The 22,366-nt window shown below is 40.8% G+C and overlaps 1 protein-coding gene across 6 annotated transcripts in view; it reads right to left on the bottom strand.

Annotated features, from left to right (window-relative positions):
• auts2a (activator of transcription and developmental regulator AUTS2 a) overlaps positions 1–22,366 on the bottom strand; it is a 393,745-nt gene that overhangs the window by 47,791 nt on the left and 323,588 nt on the right. For all 6 annotated transcript variants that reach the window (XM_056247641.1, XM_056247645.1, XM_056247642.1 and 3 more), the window contains one exon: positions 4,528–4,576. In XM_056247641.1, the coding sequence (XP_056103616.1) occupies positions 4,528–4,576 (49 nt within the window). The remainder of the gene's footprint in view (positions 1–4,527; positions 4,577–22,366) is intronic.

Here is a 22,366-nt window from a genome sequence, read left to right as displayed (position 1 = left end):
CATGTCTCCCCATATATTGCACATACTATCTTACTCATGCTGTTCACTTTTCATAATCAACATAGATGGAAAAAAAATAACAATATAATATTTTAACAAATATGAAACTAAATGTGCTTATTTAATGGCTACAATGCATATAGTAGGCCTACAGACTCTATTTGTACAAATTGCTGCACATTCATTTAATTCTGAATTTTGCAAACATAAGTTGAAAGGCATTTGTTTGTGCATAGTAAAACATATCTGCAACATTTATCAAGTTGACGGATAATTGTGCGTGCATTTATTAATCATTATGATACTAAAATCATAATAAAGTAGGCTATACTATGTACAAAAAAGCAGATGAGCCCAGAATATGAACGCAACGTGTTTAATAACACGTTAAGCATTTTCCGTTGCGTTGCGACGTTCGTCTGTTATAGGACAACTTAGTTTGAATAAACGAGCAGACACTGATTAGCTACTTGCTCTACGTTTATTTTAAATTAACAGCAAGACAACTAGCAGTGAATGTGCTTTCCATTAAATGAATCACACACAGTAAACAAATCCTTAACAAACAAAAAAAACAGGCCTTTCTTTGTCAGTGTCGGCCAAAGATGAAGTTGACGATGCTGACTCGCGATCTTCAGTAGTCAACGCGCCAGAGAGAAATGCACATTTCATACGGATTACATAAGCAGAGAGCAGTCTGTAGTCTGTTTTCTTTCGGTTTGAATTGTTCTGTTTAAAAGTAGACATGTCATGTCTGTGAGGCAAGTAGGCTACCTTATATGCTGAGTTTCGGTTCATTTATGAGACGAGCTCCAGTTCACGCGCCGGCGCCTCCGTTTCGTGATTATCTATCGTCTGCTATATTTACTTCTTATTTATTAAATCCAGGCAATTGGTTGATGAAACATTGATTCAAATTAAGATACAATTAATACAAAACGAAATTCACTTTAAAGAAAGGTTTTGTTCTTTCTGTTTGATGTCTCTGTGAACGTTTTACTCTGTGAGACGTGATTAAATTGTCACGTCTTTTAGTGGCGCTTTCAGACCGGTCACGTCCGTAACATTGTTTTTTCCTCATAAATGCGAACACGAAACATAAAATAAAATGAATATTTTATGTTCTGTGGAGACTACTGTTACTCATAATTTGTATTCTGAAGACGTAACACCGGTACATGTATTCCGTTACTCCCCAACACTGATATTAGTATAACCTTATCTGCAAGATATTTTAATAACACGGTTTTGGCGGTTATAGAGTTCTAATGACGGTGTTCAACTATAACCGTCGGTCTCACGGTTATAATAACCGTCACACCCCTAGTTATTACATTACTTAACAGCCACTTGCTTAAAATAGGTGTCGTTTTAAAACTTAGAAGCTTGGCTTTACATTGAATATAGAGAATATGATCATTACTTAACAAGTGCTTTTAAATTAGCTGAAATATTAGAAGTACTCTATTTTTATAGCGAGAAAAAATAACTGCTTAACATAAAAATATGATCTGTAAAATAATCTTACATAACAGTACATAACAATAATCGTACTACTTCATAGTTACGTTCAATGTTCCCTCTAATTTTTTGCACTGGACAGACCCCTTTCAGACGCATCTTCAAGAAAACTCCAAGATAATTTTTTGTCAAGATAACCAAAGTCAACCATCTTAAGTTCCTAACACCACCAAGCTGGAATCCCACAGAAGCTTTGCATTTTGTTGTTGTTGTCATTTCCTTAAGGTCCTGACTTATTTTTCTTTTGATCTTGAGAAAATGACAGAAAATTTATTAAAATGTCAAAAATATGGACTTGTGTAAAAAAGTATGTTTGTAAACGGTTTGGTCCCACTTTGAACAGCATGGAGGGAACAATGTAATTGCAAAAGACATAAAATATACATAAATACTGCTATAAAGTCTCAGAATCTGAAAAGAAGTAGTTAACTGGTCACAGTTCATTTGAAGTACCTTTACATGACTGTTTTCACTCTAACTTGATCCGAAATCGAGCAAAAAGGCTTCTTAGAAACGCAAGACGAGGGCGATGAATACACTAATTGAGGCAGGCTGGTTGGCAGCCACCTGCAGGCTATGTAAGAGAGACAGTAATTAAGTCGAACATTTAATGATTCTGCTTAATAGGAGTGAGAGATGGAGCAATGAGGAGAGAAAAAAAGAAAACAAGCAACAATTACAAACAACATCAGGAGGGAGAGAAGAAGAGGAGAAAATAGGAGAGCAGAGAAGAGGGTCTAATTTGGCTAAAGAACATGTTAAGTGGGAATATGCAATCAGATTTACTGATCAAACAGATTGAAACTCACAAGAAACTTCCTGTTGTCACACAAACACAAATTAAGCAGAACAAGATCAACTCTAAGATATTTTGTCAGGGCCATGACCTAGTAGTTAGCATATGTCAAGTCTGAAGCTTGCAGCTCGCTTCTCGATCCTTTCTGCCTCCAACAACTTTTTATCACCTTCCCTCTCAAGCTTTCAAAATGGCCTACAGACCAATAAATAATCTAAGATCAGTTTTGCTTTACTCTTGTGGAGTTTGATCTATATATTTCCCCTAAGAGGTGATGGTTCCGTCTCATCTAGCTGTTGAATGTGAGGCATTTTGTGAGCGTCAAACAGACACAAAAAGTGTGAAAAAAAAGGGAGTCTCTCTCGATAGGCTCCAGGCAAATATTGACATCTTTTCTGTTGCCTGTCTCTCTGCTCTTCAGTCCTGCGTTCTCTTTCTTCTTTTGTTTATAAGGGTTAAGAGTCTGAGTGACGGGTAATCCTCTGTAACAGAGAGCAGCGTCCTGTGTACACTCAGTGTCTTTATCATCGTAAACCCTCCAATAAAAATACCACAGTTCATTTGCACCTGTGCTTTGGAGGACGATCCTCTTTGCACCATCCCTTCTGCCACTGAAAGGATTTGTACATGGCAAGGCGAGAAGGGGACAAGGGGACGTGAAGGAGAGAGGGAAAATACAGAGAAAAGACACATTTAAATGGAAATAGAGTCTGGAGGGAGACGAAGTGGCCTGGCAGTCAGTGAGAAGAGAAAGCATATTTGTGTACTGTTTCCCAAGCGCCAGCTTTTCAGAAGCAGAGGAGGCGGGCATGTGTTAGTTTAAGGCGCATAAAGAGAGTTTTAATCCTTTCAGAGGGGTCGTAATGGCCACGGAGAGGCGTCTCCAGGAGGGAAAGCCTTTCCGAAAAAAAGGGTCGCAATTCAGCAGCCCTCTGAACCACACAAATCAAACCTCTAAAGGCCTTCAAAGAGCAGAATGTGGGAAATGTGTTTGGAGTCCCGAGGGAGTGAAGCAAGGAGAAAAAGGAGGAAAAAGGCTTGTCGGCATCAATCAGTCGTTCTCTCTCACGTCCTCCCCGGGGTCAGATCTCTTTCCAGCCTCCGTCGCCCCCTCCCCACCCCACCCATCATGCTCTCCATCCTAGTAACGCACCATTACAGAGGAATGTGGATTCACAAGGCTGGGCTCCATTATGTTGGCCTGCCAGGGGTTTGTAAAATGGGGGAGCTCAAATTCCAAAGGCTTTAAGAGCAAATTAGCAGTGTGCTGATGGGCTCCTGCTGTCTAAAGACACTGAGGTTTTAAAAGCAACTCAACTGACTCCGCTCTCAATGCCTCGGATCCTTTGACTGGCAAGTTCTTACCGCAGTCTCAACACGAACAAACTTCCTACGCACCTGGCGGGACGTTTACATGCACACAAAGAACAGACGGTGCGCACATCGCAGCTCCTCAATGTATAAATACAAAGCGGGCTTTTAAAATAGACACGGCAAACAATATCACACACACGGAGTATCAAGCCAGCAGGGTAGAATTGCTTCTTCTACTACCGTCTGTGCCGCAGATCCAGCACCTTTATTTAGCATTTCACAACTAATCAATTTCCATAACAGAAGCCAGACGCCGCTGCACATGGGACCCAGTGTGTGGCGTTTACACATGCTGCGCGCCTGAAATGGATTTTCTCATTCATCACTCAGCAGCACATTGGGATCTGTTTAACAGAGTGGCTCAGATGGATTTCTCCCAGCCCATACGCTGTGAGAAAGCACGGATACAACACACTGTGTCTGTCAATGGAATCGCAGTCGGCCTCGAGGAAATGCGTTATTTCCCATGGCGCCCCAGAAAGCAAAACACATCAAACGTAATCTGAATGTGATATTGGTAAATAAGGTTGTCTGGTATAATGTGACGGATTCAAGTTTGTCTTGTAACACATCAAAAACTGCATGCTGCTTCCAGAACTCATACAATACCTACATTATAAAACAGTATTGCAAAGACTGGATTATTTCTCACATATTACATGTTGATTTTTTGGAGATTATAATATTAAGAAAACAACAATCATTTGGAGTATGTGCCTCCATGGGACAGGTATAATAATCTGTCAACAGCAATTTCACTATTACAGAACTGTAATTTACACAATCAATAACAAGCAAGCATATTGGCAGTATGGAATAAAGAAAGACAACCATACCTTTAACTGCAGCTGTGCTGAAGAGTTTCTCTGAGCTGGCATCTGAGCCCTGAGAGAGAGTGACAAAAAGAGAGTCAGTGCATCTGCTTCAGAACTAAACAGGTGGGCTTCATCATCAAAGGTAGCGGAGCACTAATGAGCGCAAAGATTCAGTCTCTTCCCAGAGCGGCCACTGGATGGCACTGTGGCTCCATGCGCAAAACGATGCGCTGCACTTGAAACGGGTTGAACGCATTAACATTGCTATGTTATTGTGCAAACATCCAGCATTGCAATTTACACAGCATTTAGGTAATGAACGCCTATTTAAGTGACAATGTGGTGTCAAAGGGGCATCGGCTAATTCAATTGGCTAAACAGCAACAAAGATAGAACCATTGCAGTCCATCCATTAGCATCTGACCTGGCTCTCCACTCAGTCATTCGAGAGGAAATGATATGTGCACTTTTTAAACAATTTTGGAATTATTAACCAAGACAATAACAAACAAAAAGGTGTAAAGGTACACCTTGTAGCCTACGTCTTTAATTGGATACACATTGGACACAAAACAGCTAATTTGGAGACAATTATTCTGACAGGTTTAGCAACACTATATCCATAACCAGCTCGAGGCAAAAAACGATAGCCTACTGACAAGTTACGAAAACCCTCCCAAATATGTGCACATTTTAAGTAGGCTACATTTAAAACTAGCTATGTAAATAAAATGTTAGGGTCATTTAAAGATCTAAAAATGTCAATAATAATGATTATATGATTAACAAGGTGATATGCATTCATTAACACATGACGTCAAGAGATTTCCACATAACGATGCGTTCGCGTGACCGCGAGTTTTTTTATTCAAACCACAACCAAAAAACATCTGGCAACATTCACTGCAGAGATTTCAACTATAATTATTCACAACCAACGACAAGAAAACAACGCTCCAAATCCTCCAGCCATCGAGTAATCCAATGAAACTGCTTTAAAATTCCCATAAAACGTCGAATGACATTGTGGTTATCGATATGAACTAAAACATTTTTTTTTGAGGAATATGAAGGTGCGGTGTAACGTTACCTTTTAATGTGGCGAGGTTGGCACGGAGGAAAATAAGTCAAGAAATCACTTTTATTAGGTTTAGTAAATACGCCGTTTCACATTCTGCTTGTCAAACAATGTAATCCATAAACAGGCGGCGAATTCCTCTCGCTCCCTTTGAGAGAATGACAGCCATGCAAAATAAGAAGCCTTTTCCCATGGAAGAAGAAGAAAAACATCCAGAGCTCAAAGCAAGAGAGGCTCCCGGACAAAGGCAGACATGTGTCTGGAACCCAAGAGCGCAGAGAAGTGGAGAAATCCTTCAGTTCGCCCCCTTCGCGCGAATTGGCCGTTTGAAATCCTCGCCAACCGTCGCTTCACGGTAGCTGCCGCTTATGTGCTTTTGTGTCAGGGGCGCGCTCAGTAACAAACCATCCGCGCGCCTCTCTCCCGTGCGCTCGTGCAGAGCTAGAAAATCCAACAAAGCATACAGTATTTTCCTCCTATATGCAGATTGGGTGGAGTAAAACCGCACTAAAAACCCCGACCGCCGCTTCCTTTCTTCGAAATCGTCGCTGGTTTCAAGCTCGTGTCCTGTCGCTGGCTCCCGTTCCTCGCGCAAGTGCTGCCTGTATCCATACAAACTCTCTCATTCACCCACAGCGCGACCGAGTCCTCCCACTTCCTGATTCTAACCTGACTTCATTCAGCTTCTACCCATAGGCTTCTACCCCCTGCTTCTTTCTGCCTCGCACACACGGAGCGTGTTTCCTCCGCTCAGCTTCACCGGACAGACTATGCGTGTGAGAGCGCGCGCGGGTGTGTGTGCACGGTGCTCAATGAGAGCTTCTGGTAGCGGAGTCCTAAGTGCAAACAGGAGATGGAGCGACCAAGAGAGAGAGAAGGAGGAGGAGGAGGAGGGAACTGGGATAGAATGATATTCTTTCACTCTCTGGCCGGAGTGAGGATGATGTCAGCTACTAATGAATTTCCCAGTAGGGTGCAGCTACTGTGAAGGGGAGGGAGACAGAGACTCTCTTCATGAGCAGCACACACCTCTCTGGTTCCCTCAGCCACAGCCTTCTTCATTGGGGTTAAAATCACCCAGGCTGACCCAGAAAAGCACCATTTGCCCTACTGAATAATTAGCAGGGGGCAAAGATGTGCAAATTTACAGCTGTTCAAAAGTTTATAAAGATGCAGCATATTAAGACAGTCATATTTGCTGAAATTTCGCTGAGAAAAAGGTCCATTGTACACTATCAATAGAGTAGAAAACCGCACACCTAACAGTCACTTTCAAACCAAGCAGTGTTCTGGTGGTCAAAAAATGGTGAATTTGAAACATAAAAAAACTTTGCCTTTATGTGAAATTCCAGATAACATGAATTATTGTTGAAATGACAGGATTTTACCCACAAATTTTTGGCAAGCAACGGTAAATGTGACTACACCTTTATAAAATAACAAGATGGCAAGCTGCACTGTGTGTTGTTGGGACTAACATGGAGGGATATTTAACACCAGGAAAAAGAATTAAAGACTAAGCTGATCAACCACGTCTTTAGCAATTATACGCTAAGACCGATCCTAATTGTGTTTCCAAACCGTGGTGTAATATTTACCTCCTTCCCCCAGGGTTTGAGGAAAAGCCTGAAGATCTAATTCCACTAACCTCAGTCCATGGCCACTCAAACCCAAACAATCCAGCAATCTTCAGATAAAGCCGGACATTCCTGGAAAATCTCCTTAATCTGACTGATTTGGGGTCCCGTGGCTTAGCAAACCAGTATTAACCCTCTGCACTGCGGGTCAATGGATTAACAAGGGACTCGCATTGCAGTGACCTCTGACCTTGACTGCCCCCAACAGAGTAAGAGAATGAGTTAGCTTATTGCTGGATGTTTATCTTTCCTTTTCTATATCTCTCACCCCTTCTCCTTTGAGCCAGGGGGTAAAAAAGGAGCTGCACGCTCCATCAATATAACACCACATGCACTCAACCTCCAACATCTGCCTCAACCAAACAACAGACATGAGTTTATTTTTCTGTGTGAGTTAAAATAAAGTTCAACATGTGTAATCTATTGTGAACAACATTGCTGGAAAAGTAAAGTATTATTACATTATTTGCAACAAATCAATGCCATATATATATATATATGAAAGAGTGTTGATAAGGCACACAACAGTATTTTTACATTTAGGGTAACATGGTGAGTTAGAAATGTTCTTAGTGTGTGTCAACTGCTACGTAAAGCTATTTACAGGCATTGTTCATGGTTAGTTCATGTTAACTAATGCATTAACTAATGTTAACTAACCGTGCTGTTAATGTGAACTGATGCATTAGTACATGTGTGAGTTAACGTTAACAAATATTAACTAATGCTGAACAGAGGTGTCGTTCATGGTTAGTTCATGTAAGTAATGCATGTTAACTTTTGCTCTTAAAAATACGAGATGCGCATAATCCAACTGCAGAGCCACAGCGCTGATTGATGGAAAAGAAGGCTTGGTCTCAAGCGCAACACGTTGAAAAAGCTGCGAGATGTGGCGCAACGGTCAAAGATATCCATCTAGTGCATATATTTACATAAAAAACTATTGAAAAGCAGCGGCGGTTACTGTAAACAGCACGGAGTAATCACGTCATCTCCATACTAATTTTATGATTGGCCCAAAGCAGACTTCTTACGTCAGCGCGTTATGACTTCATACTCATACTGGTAATCTTCATTCACACACAGCATCATAACGGCAATTTACTGGTAATGTTACAACTTTCCTTACTGGTAAATTGCCAGAACCAATTTACCAGTATTTTTGAACAGGTATTTTGCATTTGCAACAAATATGCCAGGATAAAATTGTAACAGGAAATATTTTCAATTTTATTCAAAATTTAAAGAGATCCAAGTATCATAATAATATTCTTCTTTTTTTTTAAAGGTCCTCCTCACACATGATCTCTTACCTGTACTTTACTGGTAATTTACCAGTAATGACTGTATGTGTGAAAGGGGCTATTTACTCATCATATGGATAAACTGACAGTAACAAATACATTAAATGATTGGGATCCAAGAGAAGTCAATGCCACTCAAGGGAGAGGAGGGGGTAGGCTTTTAAAATACTTCCCCTCACACATTTTTGCCCTCTGCTAATTTCTGTCTCACAACAAGCCTGAGGTAATCTAGGTTTAGCCCACAGACTTTCAGAATACAGAGGCAGCTGAAGCTTATTAGGCCTATCAGACTCTAAATGAGCTAAGTGCAGTCTGTGGAGGACAGGTTTAGTGCTGCTTAGGGGCCCCCTGCTCCCAGCCCCAGGATCAGGTCAGCAGGGCCACTATCGAAAACCCTTGAGAGTTTCAAGGAAACATCATTGGTAATTATCCATACAAAGTGCAGTTATGGATACATGTTCAAGCAATGAGTTCTACTGACCCTTTTAAGCACTTTAATTGCAGCTGCAACTATATGCCAGGACAAAATTGTAACAGGAAACATTTTAAATTTTATTCAAAATTTAAACAGATCCAAGTATCATAATAATATTCTTTCTTTCTTTTTTTTTTTATTTGAGGTTCACATTTACTACATAATATATTATGCTTGTAATTTTTTTCTAAACCGTATAGTATATTTTTATGTGGACGTAACCGTGGCAAAATTGGTTTGGCTATAAAAAAGGTCCCTTTTTCATCTATATTTGATTAAATAGATATGATTACATTATGATTACATATGGAGCATGTCAGGGTTTGGATGAGGTGCACCAAAGCAGCCTTCGTCCCCAAAATCAGAGCTCGCTTTCCTAAATGCCTATCATCAGATTTGAGCGAAACCTCAAGCCTGTGATTACCGCTCTCCGCTCCACAATCAACGTCCGGATCTCTCAGCGCAGATTATTTTTAATTCAAATGAAACGCTGACAGACTACAGAAAGCAGGGAGAGAAACACAGAGAGAGAGAGAGAGAGAGAGAGAGAGAGAGAGAGAGAGAGAGAGAGAGAGAGAGAGAGAGAGAGAGAGAGAGAGAGAGAGAGAAATAAATGGAAGGAAATGCAGTGAGAGAACATGTCGCAGAGTTGCCAAAAAAATAATTTAAAGTGGCAGTGGGGTATGGAAAAGCACTTGGTGAAGCTTGGCAGAAAAGTGGAATAGGAGATCAAACATTAATATCGAGAGTTATGCTATGCATGCCAGTAATTGCTGTATGTGGCTGTACAATTCCACCTATAGACCATAAGCCCTTTCTGCTGCGTTTTGTCAAATTTGATTCCTTTTTCTGGCCTTTATCCTCTGCTTCAAAGTAACCAGAGCTGCATTTTGCCTTTCTCCTTTATACCTCCCGCCCATTCCCTTCCCTGCTTTCTTTCCCACTCAAAACGCATGGTTTAATTTCATAGGAACTCGGTGCTAGATTGCAATCACAAGAGATCGGCACTCTGTTATGGTCTCTACAGCTATTACGGAAGCAATCTCTCATCCTCATTCTCTCTCGCTCCCTTTTAAAATATTGCTGTGCATAAGTGTAACCTGAGGGGACTGGATATAATGTGTTAAATAGGGTAGCTCTGACCGGCCCTTGTCTGTAATCTCCTCTCTTGTGTTCTCTCTGTGCTCTTTTCAGCTAGAGCCTTTGAGAGACGCTCAAAAGAAAGGTCCATTTCTAGTGACACTTAAAACTTCGTCAGTCAGGAGGGAACATTGACCAGCTCATCTGGGAGGCCTTCGAGATGGTATTAGTGGTGTGTAAAACACCAGATCGACAATGCTAGCCCAGAGGAGGGGAGAGGTTTTTCACAAGACAAAAAAGAGCTGCGGACACAGATGCAAAGATGGAGCGATCTGCTTTCCTCGGTTCTTTTCCACAAACAGAAATCCAGAGCGATAAGGCTCCTCCGGTTCCACCGGCAGCCACTGTCTGCAATCTGCTAAGCGCTGCACTGTTCACGAGAAGAAATAATAGGACAGTGTATGTACAGGTACGTGTGTTGACCTGGAACAGCAACACCTTTTGTTGGCTTCAAACCACTTAAAGGGTAACTAAACCCCTGGTCAGAGCCTGACTCCACCCACTGGCAATATTTGAAAAATGCTGGAAAAGTGGGCGGAGCCCAGCGGAGATAGAGGGGATGAACGGATCGTATCCTGATCGTTTTCAATACTCGCAATTCCAACTCCTGACTCGCTACAGTGGTTTTGACGAAACAAGATGGTTTTTATACTGCCATGGACGTGGTAGCTCGTACCAAGGGTGTGGTAAGCTGAAACCTGCTTACGTCAGCTCTCACCGCTACCGTCACGAACTACCGCAAACATCCAATAGGAAAATTCAACTGCAGTAGCCACCGTTCAACCTGAAGAGGGCAGCACTCAGACGTTTTTACACCATATATTGTAGAATTAAAACACTTTATACCCAAATGTCAAAAAAGTTACTCGAATCAATGAACAGCACTAATAAAGCCCCAGTCTTACAGATCATTAATTAAAAAAAGTTGGTTTAGTGTATAGTTACCCTTTAACAAATTTATAAAAATGAATTTGAATGGACAGAATTTAAATTTTTGAGTGAAGCATCACTTTAAGATAAGTGGAAAAAGAGCAAACTAATAAAACTGATTTACTTTTAGAGGATTTTGCCTGCATTATTAAATATGTCTGAAAGTGAACGTCTTTGAAATGGAACAGTCAACAAAACAGGTGAACCTTGAGCCGCGCACACACAAAACTCTAAACGCAAAACTCCAGATAATCTTCCATCTCTCGCTCCCTGTTTACAGGCAGTGGTACAACACTTTCGCTGTTGAGACTTATCTGTGTGAGACCGCTCAACGCAGCCTATGACAGCTCCTCTAATCTCCCTCCTCCCCAAACACAGCGCGCTGACAGCCGCTCTCTCTTCCTTCCTCAGATTCCCTACCATACATATATTAATCTGTCATTCACACAGCACATAACAGTAGGGGGAAGATGTACACAGCCTGTAGTAACACACAAATATGTGACGTGCAACACAAATTCACAACACACTCATTCAGGGATTTAAAAAAAATGATACTGACATTTGGACGCATCAAGAGAATGGAGAAAGTTAGATACAAGTTAGATGAACATATGTGAGCAAAAAGAAAAAAGGGGGAGGAGGGAGTATGAGACGTCCATCAGTTCCACCGAGACATTAGGAATTTTAAAAGCAAGCTGTCTATTCAGACTAAATTATCTTCGGCTTCCGCGCTTTGTGATATGACCCTCACAACGTGTATCGTTTCACACAGGTCCAGGAAACGCACGCACTCAGCTTACCCAGCGGGAAAAAAAGAGAGTGAGTGTGTAACTGAAGTATTATCAGTTTGTCTAGATACTATCTCCCTCAGTCAAAAGGCGGTTTAGAGCAGGCAAATGGTATGCGCAGTACAATGTTCAACATTATCACCATCTGGAAGCCCATAATGACACAGGCCAGAGTCAAGCCAGTTGGCTGATAAGCACCAGTGCAGGTCTAGCTGCTCTCTCGCTCTTTTTAAACAAACTGTACAGGAAAATTGGTTTATCCCTCCTGTCTCAAATGCTCTGGTTACGCCCTTAATATGTTTTCGTCTGTCGTTCACTCAACATATTTTCAGCGGGAAGGAAAGGAGAGAAAAGCAGAGGGCCCTTTTGGTCCAAATTACAGGCATGACTGAGAGTACAGGTCGCTGCGCCAAGAGTCATTTCAGAGCAGTCAGTCACACAAAACAGCCATAAAAATCAGCAGAAAAACCAATACATGAATGCAAAAATATTAATAATAGCGTTTAAACGCATCCAGGATTTATTCATTCAAATAAACTTGTGCCATATGGATATTATTTAGTTATATAGCCTGAAAGTAATAACACACATGGAAACACATATAAGCGTCTTTATAAAAACATTATGTCATAATATGCGCAATGTTACAAATCTAATTCCTCCTCAGTATCATAAGGGTGTAAAGTTAAAAAGAGTTAAATCACCACACTGATCTGGTTTGTGGCCATTTTGGTTCAGGCTTATGAAGATCCCTTATTAATACCCCTGTCTAATGGACTCAAACTGGCTATGAAAAAGAGGGAAATTATGTTAGGGGTCATTAAGATTTTCTTTTAAAGAAATGAATACCTTTAATTAACAAGGACATACGAAATTGATCAAAAATTACAGTACAGACGTATAACGTTACAAAAGATTTCTATTTCAAGTAAATGCTATTCATCAAAGAATAATTAATTCTTTTTCATCTCAGTTTCCACAAAAACATTAAACAGCAAAACTGATTTCAACATTAATAATGATAAGAAATGTTTCCTGAGCACCAAATCAGCATGATTTCTGAAGGATCATGTGACACTGAATACTGGAGTAATGATGCTGAAAATTCAGCTTTGCCATCGCAGGAATAATTACAGTTTCAAATATATTAAAATACAAAACAGTTATTTTAAATTGTAACTATTACTGTTTTGCTGAATTTTTGATCAAATAAATGCAGCCTCGGTGAGCATAAGAGATGTCTTTCATAAACATTTAAAAATCTTAACAACCGCAAACTTTTGAAAAGGTAAGAAGACTTTCCAAGATTGCTTTTGTTTATTAGTGAGATAAGGGCCGCCCATATTACATCCCTGTTTGAATGAATGAAATACAGGGAGAGATACAGAGCACTGGACAGAGATAGACAGAGAGAAAGCAAAATAAAGGGATCATGAGAGACAGACACAGAGGGAGGGCGAGCAAGACAGAGAATCCCGCTGTGACTTTAAGGTAAATCACGGCAGGAAATAACCAGGAAGCGTGCCATCAAAATCTGTCTGACCTGCCATAGATCGCTGGGGCCCGAAGCGCTCTGGATGACAGCAGAAACATGCGGGCAGTGGGGGGAGGACTAGGTCTCTCAAACGCCCTGTCAGGACCTCTCTGTCAGCCCCAGTGCGCAGCCCCCACCCCCGGCCCGCCTCGACTGACTCACTCCAGGCTTCATTGGTTTGAAATGCTACAAAGTGGGCGTCTGATGACTGGCTCTCTGGGGATCAGAGATGGCCTCAAGACTTCAAACACCAGCAGGCTGACAGGCCTCTTTCCTCCTCTCCGTCTCTCTAACTGCATCTCACCCCATGCCCCCACCAGCGCTGGAGGGGTTTCTAATTGCGTTTCACAGGGAGAGCCCAGCTAAATAAGGTCCTTGTTCTCTCTCTGGCTGCTACCCTGCTGGGGGGCAGAGAGACGGAGAGATCGAGAGGAGGTGTGCCTCCCCTGTGTGACAGAAAGCTTTAACATGTCAGAAATCTTGTGGGAGAGAAAGACAGAGCTTTGATTTCCCTGCAGGTAACAGAAGAACACGACAGAACGAACGAGAGGAATGATGGGGGAGAATGAACAAAGAGGGAGTGATGGGAAGAATGGAATCATCTCTAAAGCACTCATAACCCTTAGGATGACACGAGCGGTTGCGTGCAAGTGTGAGGCGATGAAGATGAAGTCAATGCAATGGCACATGAGGATCTACTTTGAAGCTGTCTGGATTTAAATATTTCATGCTCAGCTCTGGCCCCTCCCCTTGTTTGTGGCCTTTCATTATCTCCCCTTCAAAGAGGGCCGGCGGTGGCAAGTCACAGTCCTCGCCTGCAATCTGCGCTGGTCTTATCTGTGACAGCATCTCATTAACCGCACACGCCAATTAAAACAATTACTGATAAGAGAGGTGTATCAGAGCCCGCGAACACACAACAGATACGAGATGTCTGCACTGATTAACACATGTTGTTATCAGGAGGAGCGCTGATCACTGTCTTATCTCGAGTGTGCCGACTGCCTACACAAGCGGATCATGTGATACAACATACAGTATCACAATCTATTAGGAAAGGTGGATTTACTCATTCGGCAAAAACAGCTAAAGTTTGAGATAATTTTCTGCTCTAGGCTGTACAAAAAATAATGTAACGGAAGTTTACTGAAGCAGGGCACAAGATAAAAGGCATTACAGTGATTTTACCATATAGCCAACTTTTTTCAAAAATTAAATAATTACATTAATATACTAACGATAATAACGATAACGACTAATAAAACGATAAAATGAAATAATCAACAATGAATTAGTCAGTTAGTCAACAAACAGTAATATTGTGAAATATTATATACAATTTAAAGTTATTTAAATTGAAATTAAATGTATTATCAAAGTTGAAAACAGTTGTGCTGCTTAATATTTGAAATTTCTATTCATCAAAGAATCCTAACAAAAAAGAATCACTGTCTCTTAACATTTATTTTAAGTAGAAAACTTTTGTAACATTATAAATGTCTTGCCTGCCTCTTTTGATCAATTTAATGCATCCTTGCTGAATAAAAATCTTACTGACCCCAAACTTTTGAACAGTAGTGTACACACACACACACACACGCACACACACACAGACACACACACACACACCATCCAACTTACTTTACGTAAATCATCAGTGAATTAGTCAACCACTATAAAATTATTATTAAGTAACCAAACAGTTGTGTGGCACCATTGACTTCCATAATATTTTTTATTTCCATCTATGGAAGTCAATGGGGGCCCACAAGTGTTTGGTTACCCATATTCTTCAAAATTTCTTCTTCTGTGTTCAGGTTTAGAACAACTTGAAGGTGAGTAAATGATAACAGAATTTTCATTTTTGGGGGAACTTTCCCTTTAACGCAGGCTTTGAATGTGGCTCGTCCAATCAGATAGAGCCGGAACTGTTTAATAAAGTTGTGTTCAAAAGCATTAGAGCCACAATATCATGTTAAATCTCCTCTAAATGAGCCCATTCAGAGTGTGTGTTTGTATGTTTACGCTCAATCTCCTGTGTGGCCTGATTTGTAGAGTAGATTTCCAGGTGGTTGCAATGCATATCTGTGTGTGTTGTGTTATAAGGGCCGCCTGTCTGGCTGTAATAGAGATGCCTTTGAGAGTGCCTGTACTGAACCCGAGTCGAGTCGGCGGAGGAATTCCTCACATTCTCGGCACACTTGCTTCCCTCTGACGAGCTAAATGTGGACTTTGTGAGGCCTCTGCCCCGAGAGGAGAGAAGCACACATTCACAGTAAGATGGAGTTATTCCACTCGACTCCACACGCACGTGTACAGAATGTGCACACATCGCAAAGTGAGTCTAGGGGTGTTGATTTGTTTTTACATAGATTTGCACAGCTTTGAATGGGTGAGAAAGAGTGTGAGCATGTGGGGAGAGTGTTGATATATGTGCATGATATGTGTGTGTAATTTGTATGTGTATGTATGTAGAAACGTGTGAAGGTGAGTTTCCTGTCAGGTTGATCTGTGTGTGAAAGCTGGCTTTGTCAGGGTAAGACGGCTCAACAGTTTTTCTCTGTTGGTCCGGTCGGACCATTAGTGAAGATTATTACATGCTCAGCCAACATTTTCACTGACGCTATTTACATTTTTATTTTTAGCTACAGTTATGTATTGTCAATGTGCCAGAAAAAAAAAACGACTGGGTTAATTTGCAATAATACCAAGAAATTCTAAGTCAAAGTCTGAAGGAAGTGGGCAAATTGGATAATGTGTGTTTGTACGATTCAATCATCAGCATTCGTGTCAGCCTAGCTTAGTCTGAACTCTGTTTAACAACACAAGACTGAAAAACACGAAAACAGAGTGAGAGAGACTGTATGAGGATTTACCAATGAACACATTACACACACTGACTTCCCTAAAGTCTCACAGCACACACAGAGAAAGATAATCTCTGGAGGAACACTGTAAACCCGGACTAACACACACACAAGAGAGGGCAACAGTTTTAGTGCGTTGATAAGGCAGCATCCTAAAGCTTCAAAAAGCCATTGGGACTTTGCGTCACTGAGGGAAAAAAACATGAACACATGCACAGACAATTTTAAGTAAAACCTTAATGTCTGACTGCTCCCACTGCAAACCCTTCTAACAACACATACAGCCATCAGTAGCCAGATGGCGGCTCATAAAGCAAACAGAATCTGTGCCAGAATAAAGCTCTACTTTTCCAGGTGCTGAGAGAGATCTCTACTGAGAGTTACAACCAAATGGCACCTCAAAACACGGGCCCTGAGGATATTAAAAAAGCAGGATTGACATACACGCTTTGTGAGGTCTCAAGACTTTGAGAGTTCAACAACTCTCAAACATTCAAAATCTGTTAATTAGTGTTTGCTAAGGCAAATAAGTAATACTTCAGCAGAGAAGGGAATATTATAAAGTAATAAAGAGTTTATAGAGTTTAATAAAGAAAAGAGTTTTTGTTTAGATTAAACTATAAAGTATTTTTTGGGGGAATCGAACAACACTAGCCGCGCTGTTTATTTGATTCACAGCAAAGAAGAAGCTTATATGAGTCTATAATGGAAGTCTAAGCCATTTTCCATTCTCCGCTTTAAAACCATAAACTTGTAGTGTAACAGTTTACTTTTCATTTGTCTGCTTACAAAAACAAAAATCAGACTTTATCATTTACACTTGATCAAGATTTAAATTAATACGATTTTACTGATTTCACGGTTAAAGGTGCTCTACGTAACTTTTAGCGGCCTCTAGTGGTGATGTTTCAGATTGCAACCAAATTTTACAAGAGCGCTCGTGCTCGAACTCATAGACAATACCGTCTATTACGCAAATATCTCGGCGAATACTTGACGGATTCGGCGAGCACCGAGCTCGTTGGGACCATCTAGTCGAGCTGAAAAGAACCATATAACTTCCATAGTTTTTGGTGGTGTTTTCGCGGAGATATTAGCAGAAAACCATCGGGCACGCTGTAAAATTGCGGACGCCGGTGACGTCACGATCTCAGAAGAAAATCGCTCGTATCTCTGGAACGCAAAGACCCAGAGAGCTCAAATTCGGGGGAGGAGGTCCCAGGGGAACCCTTGCCCGAACGCTGGAGTGGCGGGCCTCGGGGATGCCCCCTACCGGATCGCCGTTCGCTGGGACCCCCAATTTCGAACGGCTATAACTCGGGGAGCCGGGCGAGTTGGACCTTGGGGGTGGGCTCGTTCGAAAGGCCCCGTCCCGCACTACGTACGATTAGAGTCTTGGGAATATTGATCAAAGATTGACTGAGATATAAGCCGAAAAACGTGCGCCTTTAACCGGACGTAACTCCCTGACCGTCTACAATAGACTGTATATAAGGAGAGAGGCTCGGGAGCGCGCATGCACGTCACATCCGTTGGATTTCGCGGTAAATCCGACCCGGAGACTTCACATAGAAATAGGAATACTGGCCTTCAGAGGTAACAGCAAAACTCGACAAGTGGATCATTTTAATGTGTGATTACAACCCCTTCACACACAGGCAATAAAAAAAGGATTCATTTTAGTAGAAAAGTTACATAGAGCACCTTTAAAAGACTGTCTAGTAACAAACCTCTTCCTCCTCCTAATTAAAAAACAAGGTTATTCACGCATTTGTATAACGTATGAAATTGACTAATGCCATGTAATAGACTCTAAATATTAAAAATATACAAATATTAAAATACAAAAAACTCTCTAAGTTAGTTATGGCTCTAAGAGAGTCATTCGTTTGGCAATCGGACTACATAGATGCATGTTTATGATTCAGCAAAAAGAACGGACTCATTCAGGAATCAAGACTTTATTGCGTGCATTGTTATCGATTCACTAAAAATAAAACATAAAAATCATGTTATTTCATTTAAAAGGAACATTGCTAGTCATTAATGAATACTCACAATACACTTTTAAATGTTAACAGATCAACTTAAAAATTATTTTCTAATGCATATAAAAAAAAAGATATCTATAATACACACACACACACACACACACACACACACACACACACACACACACACACACACACACACACACACACACACACACACACACACACACACACACACACACACACACACACACACACACACACACACACACACACACACACACACACACACACATTTTCTCTTACACACTCAGAGCCACTGTCTGTTCTTCCCCAGCAGCACCGCTGTGTATCCTCACAGGCCCTGCGGTGGGAACTGTGGTGTCAAAACAAGATTGTCATTTTTTTCCTCACTTTTCCGTGGTGTTGCTTTGTTCACTTGGCCGTGTCTGATTCCCCCTGCTCCTTTCCTGATGCATTTTTTAGAAGTTACGCAGCAAACATTGTGTTCCAACGCATCAAAAAGACTATTTAGAGCCCCCAGGATTAACAGCTCTTTTTAAATTGAAGGTTACACTTGGCACAACCATAAAAAATTGAGCAGCTAACTATATTAACCAGGCTGAGCGGCGTGAACTGCATTTAAAAGATAACACGGTTTCTTTTAGCATTACTGATTCATCCACAAGGCCTGCTGGTGAAATGCAAAAACACTGGGATACAGAAGCTCACATGAGTGGAGACATGAATTGAACATGGTCTCTCTCTGTGTCTGTCTCACCCTCAGACCCGAAACATCGATTTCTGCCCATGTGTCGATACGTCTTAACTCACAAAACACTCAAAACAAACTCTCCCACCATGGAGAGTAATTACCCAATCACTGCCTCTGAAACTGATAGAAAAAAATGCTGAACAAGTGTCTCAAGATCCTGGGAATCCACCTTTGCTGGATTATATTTGCACACAAACTACACATGAGTGCAGCAGGTGTGAGTGTTTTGGGAAATAACATTGTTTACAACACTAGAGCGACTCCAGTGCATCTCCTACAAATGACAAACTATAACTGACATGTACAGGTTTCTAATGAAATATCTTGCAGTCTTGTTGTGGCTGATCTCATTGGCTAATGAAACTCATGGGATTGCGCTGGTATTTTGCTTTCCTCATAAGTCAAGTCTTTTTATTTGCATAATGCTTTTCACAATCTATGCTGTTTCAAAGCAGCTTTATAGAAAATTCTGCCTTAAAGGGTCATGAAACCCTAAAACACATTTTTGAGATGTTAACAGATATGTACAGGTTACACATCAATGAAAAAAATGATAGCACTCGAGTTTATTATTAAGGAAAAATCGTTTTTCTGATTCATTTCGTTCCTCTGCAGAGCCGGCCCTCCCTGTACGCGAACTAAGCGGCTGCTTAGGGCCCCGCCGCAACTAGGGGCCCCCAAACTATGGTCCGACCATAGACCCTGACCGTGACCTGAAACTCGACGTACATTCACATCACATGTTAAAGCAGCGGTAAAGTTACTCACGGGATACTGCACTTATTCGCAATCACAAAAGTTAATTTTTTGCATTTGCTTTAAAGCCTTGCCGGTTAAACATTTCATTCGCGTGCTGTTCTGACATGCGTTTTTTTTTTCTCTGTGTGCGTAGTTAGTACACACTGAGCGTGCGCAGACTGCGCTCAGCTCCTCACTAAAAACCTGTCAAACAGCGCCCGATTACTGGACTTTATCTAAATTGCGTCTGATTGTGCAAATACTGTCAAATACACACAGGGTTTACATAAACACAGTTGGTTATGTCTAAAGTGAAAGTAATTTGCGTCTGTCACTTTGTTAGAAGCGGGACAGCAGCCTATAGTATACATGGATAGTTAAAGGGATAGTCTCCATGTACCAATTCCTTTCTTCTGCTGAACACAAAATAAGATATTTTAAAAAATGTGGGTAACCAAACAGTTGCAGGTCCCCATTGACTTCAATTTAGGAAAAAAAAATACCATGGAAATCAATGGGGTCTATCAACTGTTTAGTTACACACATTAGTCAAAATGTCTTCTTTTGTGCTCAGCAGAAGAAAGAAATTGATACATGGAGAGTGAGTAAATAACGACAGAATTTTCATGGGTGAACTATCCCATATAGAACTACTGTAATATTTTTTTATATAAATAAGAAGACACTGTTTATCTAAAGTTATTCAGTTAATTGTTCTGCACATTTTTTTTTAAAGACACTTTAATGTCTTAAACTAATAGTTCTGTCCCAAAAATTCTGTCATCATTTACTCGCCCTAATGTTGTTCCAAATCTACATGCATTTTCTTTTTATGTGGATTACAAAAGGAGAAATGCTTTTTTGTCCATACAATGGAAGTGAGAAAGGCCCAAAACGGTTCGGTTACCAACATTCTTCAACAAATCTTCTTGTGTTCAGCAGAAGAAAGTCACACAGGTTTGGAACGAAATGAGAGTTAGTAAATGATGACAGACATTAATTTTTTTTGTGAACTATCCCATAAAATCATCCAGTATACAAGCCAACTGTGGCAATAGATAAGTACAGATAAGCAGAATCTAAAATGTGTAAACAAAAAAAAATTACTGATTGTGGAGGAAAATATATGGCACTTTTACTTGAACTGCAATGGTAAACGTAGTTCAATTAAGCTCTACTATAACAACAAATAAGAACAATATGAATGACAGGCAGGTTTCAGGAAGACCTCTTATAATGGGGACCAAGTCAACCACCTGATACAGTGGTCAATTCGGATCTGTAAATCTGTTCTCTTTAACAGTATGTATCATGCCCGAAAGGCCTGTCTTCCAGTCCGTCAGCTGTTTTGTCATGGGGTCATGTGTGTGAGAGAGGTCAAATGTTACATTTCAGGCTTCAGGTGGTCAGCTGTAAATACTTCAGGGTTGACTGACATCCGAGCGACCCCTCGTGAAGCAGGCCAAGTCACGGACACACAGACAGACAGAGGGACGCACTCACGCACACACACAGACGCTCAATCCTTCTCAGCATACAATTGTTCCCTGATTACTCAAAGCATTCCAGCAAATGGCTGATTACACAATCAGAGGCCTTTGAAGCAGAATGATTCTCCTGTGGCTTCTGTAATGGAGGCAAAATGAAACCTGTCCACTTGCCTTAGAAGAGACGTCTGATGAGACCTTCATCTGGGAAAACGAGAGCAAAAGAGGAAAAGAGAGATGGAGGGAGAGAGACATGGGGGAAATACCCTACTAACACAGCACATCAATCACTGCACCCATGGGGAGAGAAAGAGAAAGAAATGTGTTCCCTCCTTCCGTTTCTCTTCCCTCTCTGTGGTCTTATTATTTCTGTAGAGCGTCTGGTTGAGGTGCTCAGGGAAATGTGAAGGTGACTGTGGTACCAGACCAATGATTGATAGAGCTGAAACAATCAATCCATCTATCCATCCATCCATCCATTCACCAATCTATTCACTCACTTTCAACACTTTGAGTAATTATCCACCAGAGATTTTTCACATTTGTCTATTTTTTGTGTGATAATTATCGATGGCAAATGCCTCGCTTTAACAAGCAGTTGAACAGGTGTACCAAAAAATAAAAAAATAATATATATATACACAGTATATATATACACAAGTTTATTTTAGATTTCATTTTTATTTCAGTTACCATTTATTTTATTTCAAGTGACGAATGTTTTTTTTAAATAGTTTTATTTTTTGTTTACTACAATAACCCTGATTTAGTCAAAAGGTGTTCCACAGCATGAAGTTATTCCTTCATGTACAAAGATTGATGCTACCAGTATAACAAACATCTTAGTTTTGATTTGGGTACAAAAACCCCCAGAATCTAATGTGTTAATATTTGTCTGGTTGGTAGGCCATGTGCAGAATGTGAACGTGTAACGCTTACTGATTTCTCTGCCATCAAGTTTATGCAAATGAGAGAGCACTTGCTGGCCTCAAGAGTGAATTAACAGCACTCTTGTAGGGCGTTCAGAGGAAGTGAGAGGGATTGTGATGGGTCATCATGTACAAAAGACCTAGTCACATACAAATACACACAAACAGCAGTTGCATAGAATGG

This window comes from Rhinichthys klamathensis, unplaced genomic scaffold, assembly GCF_029890125.1.
Source record: "Rhinichthys klamathensis goyatoka isolate OS25496 unplaced genomic scaffold, OSU_Roscu_1.1 h1tg000050l_1, whole genome shotgun sequence".
Classification (NCBI taxonomy): domain Eukaryota; kingdom Metazoa; phylum Chordata; class Actinopteri; order Cypriniformes; family Leuciscidae; genus Rhinichthys; species Rhinichthys klamathensis.
The sequence above is the reverse complement of the archived record's forward strand: the minus strand, read 5'-3'. Positions and strand labels throughout refer to the sequence as shown.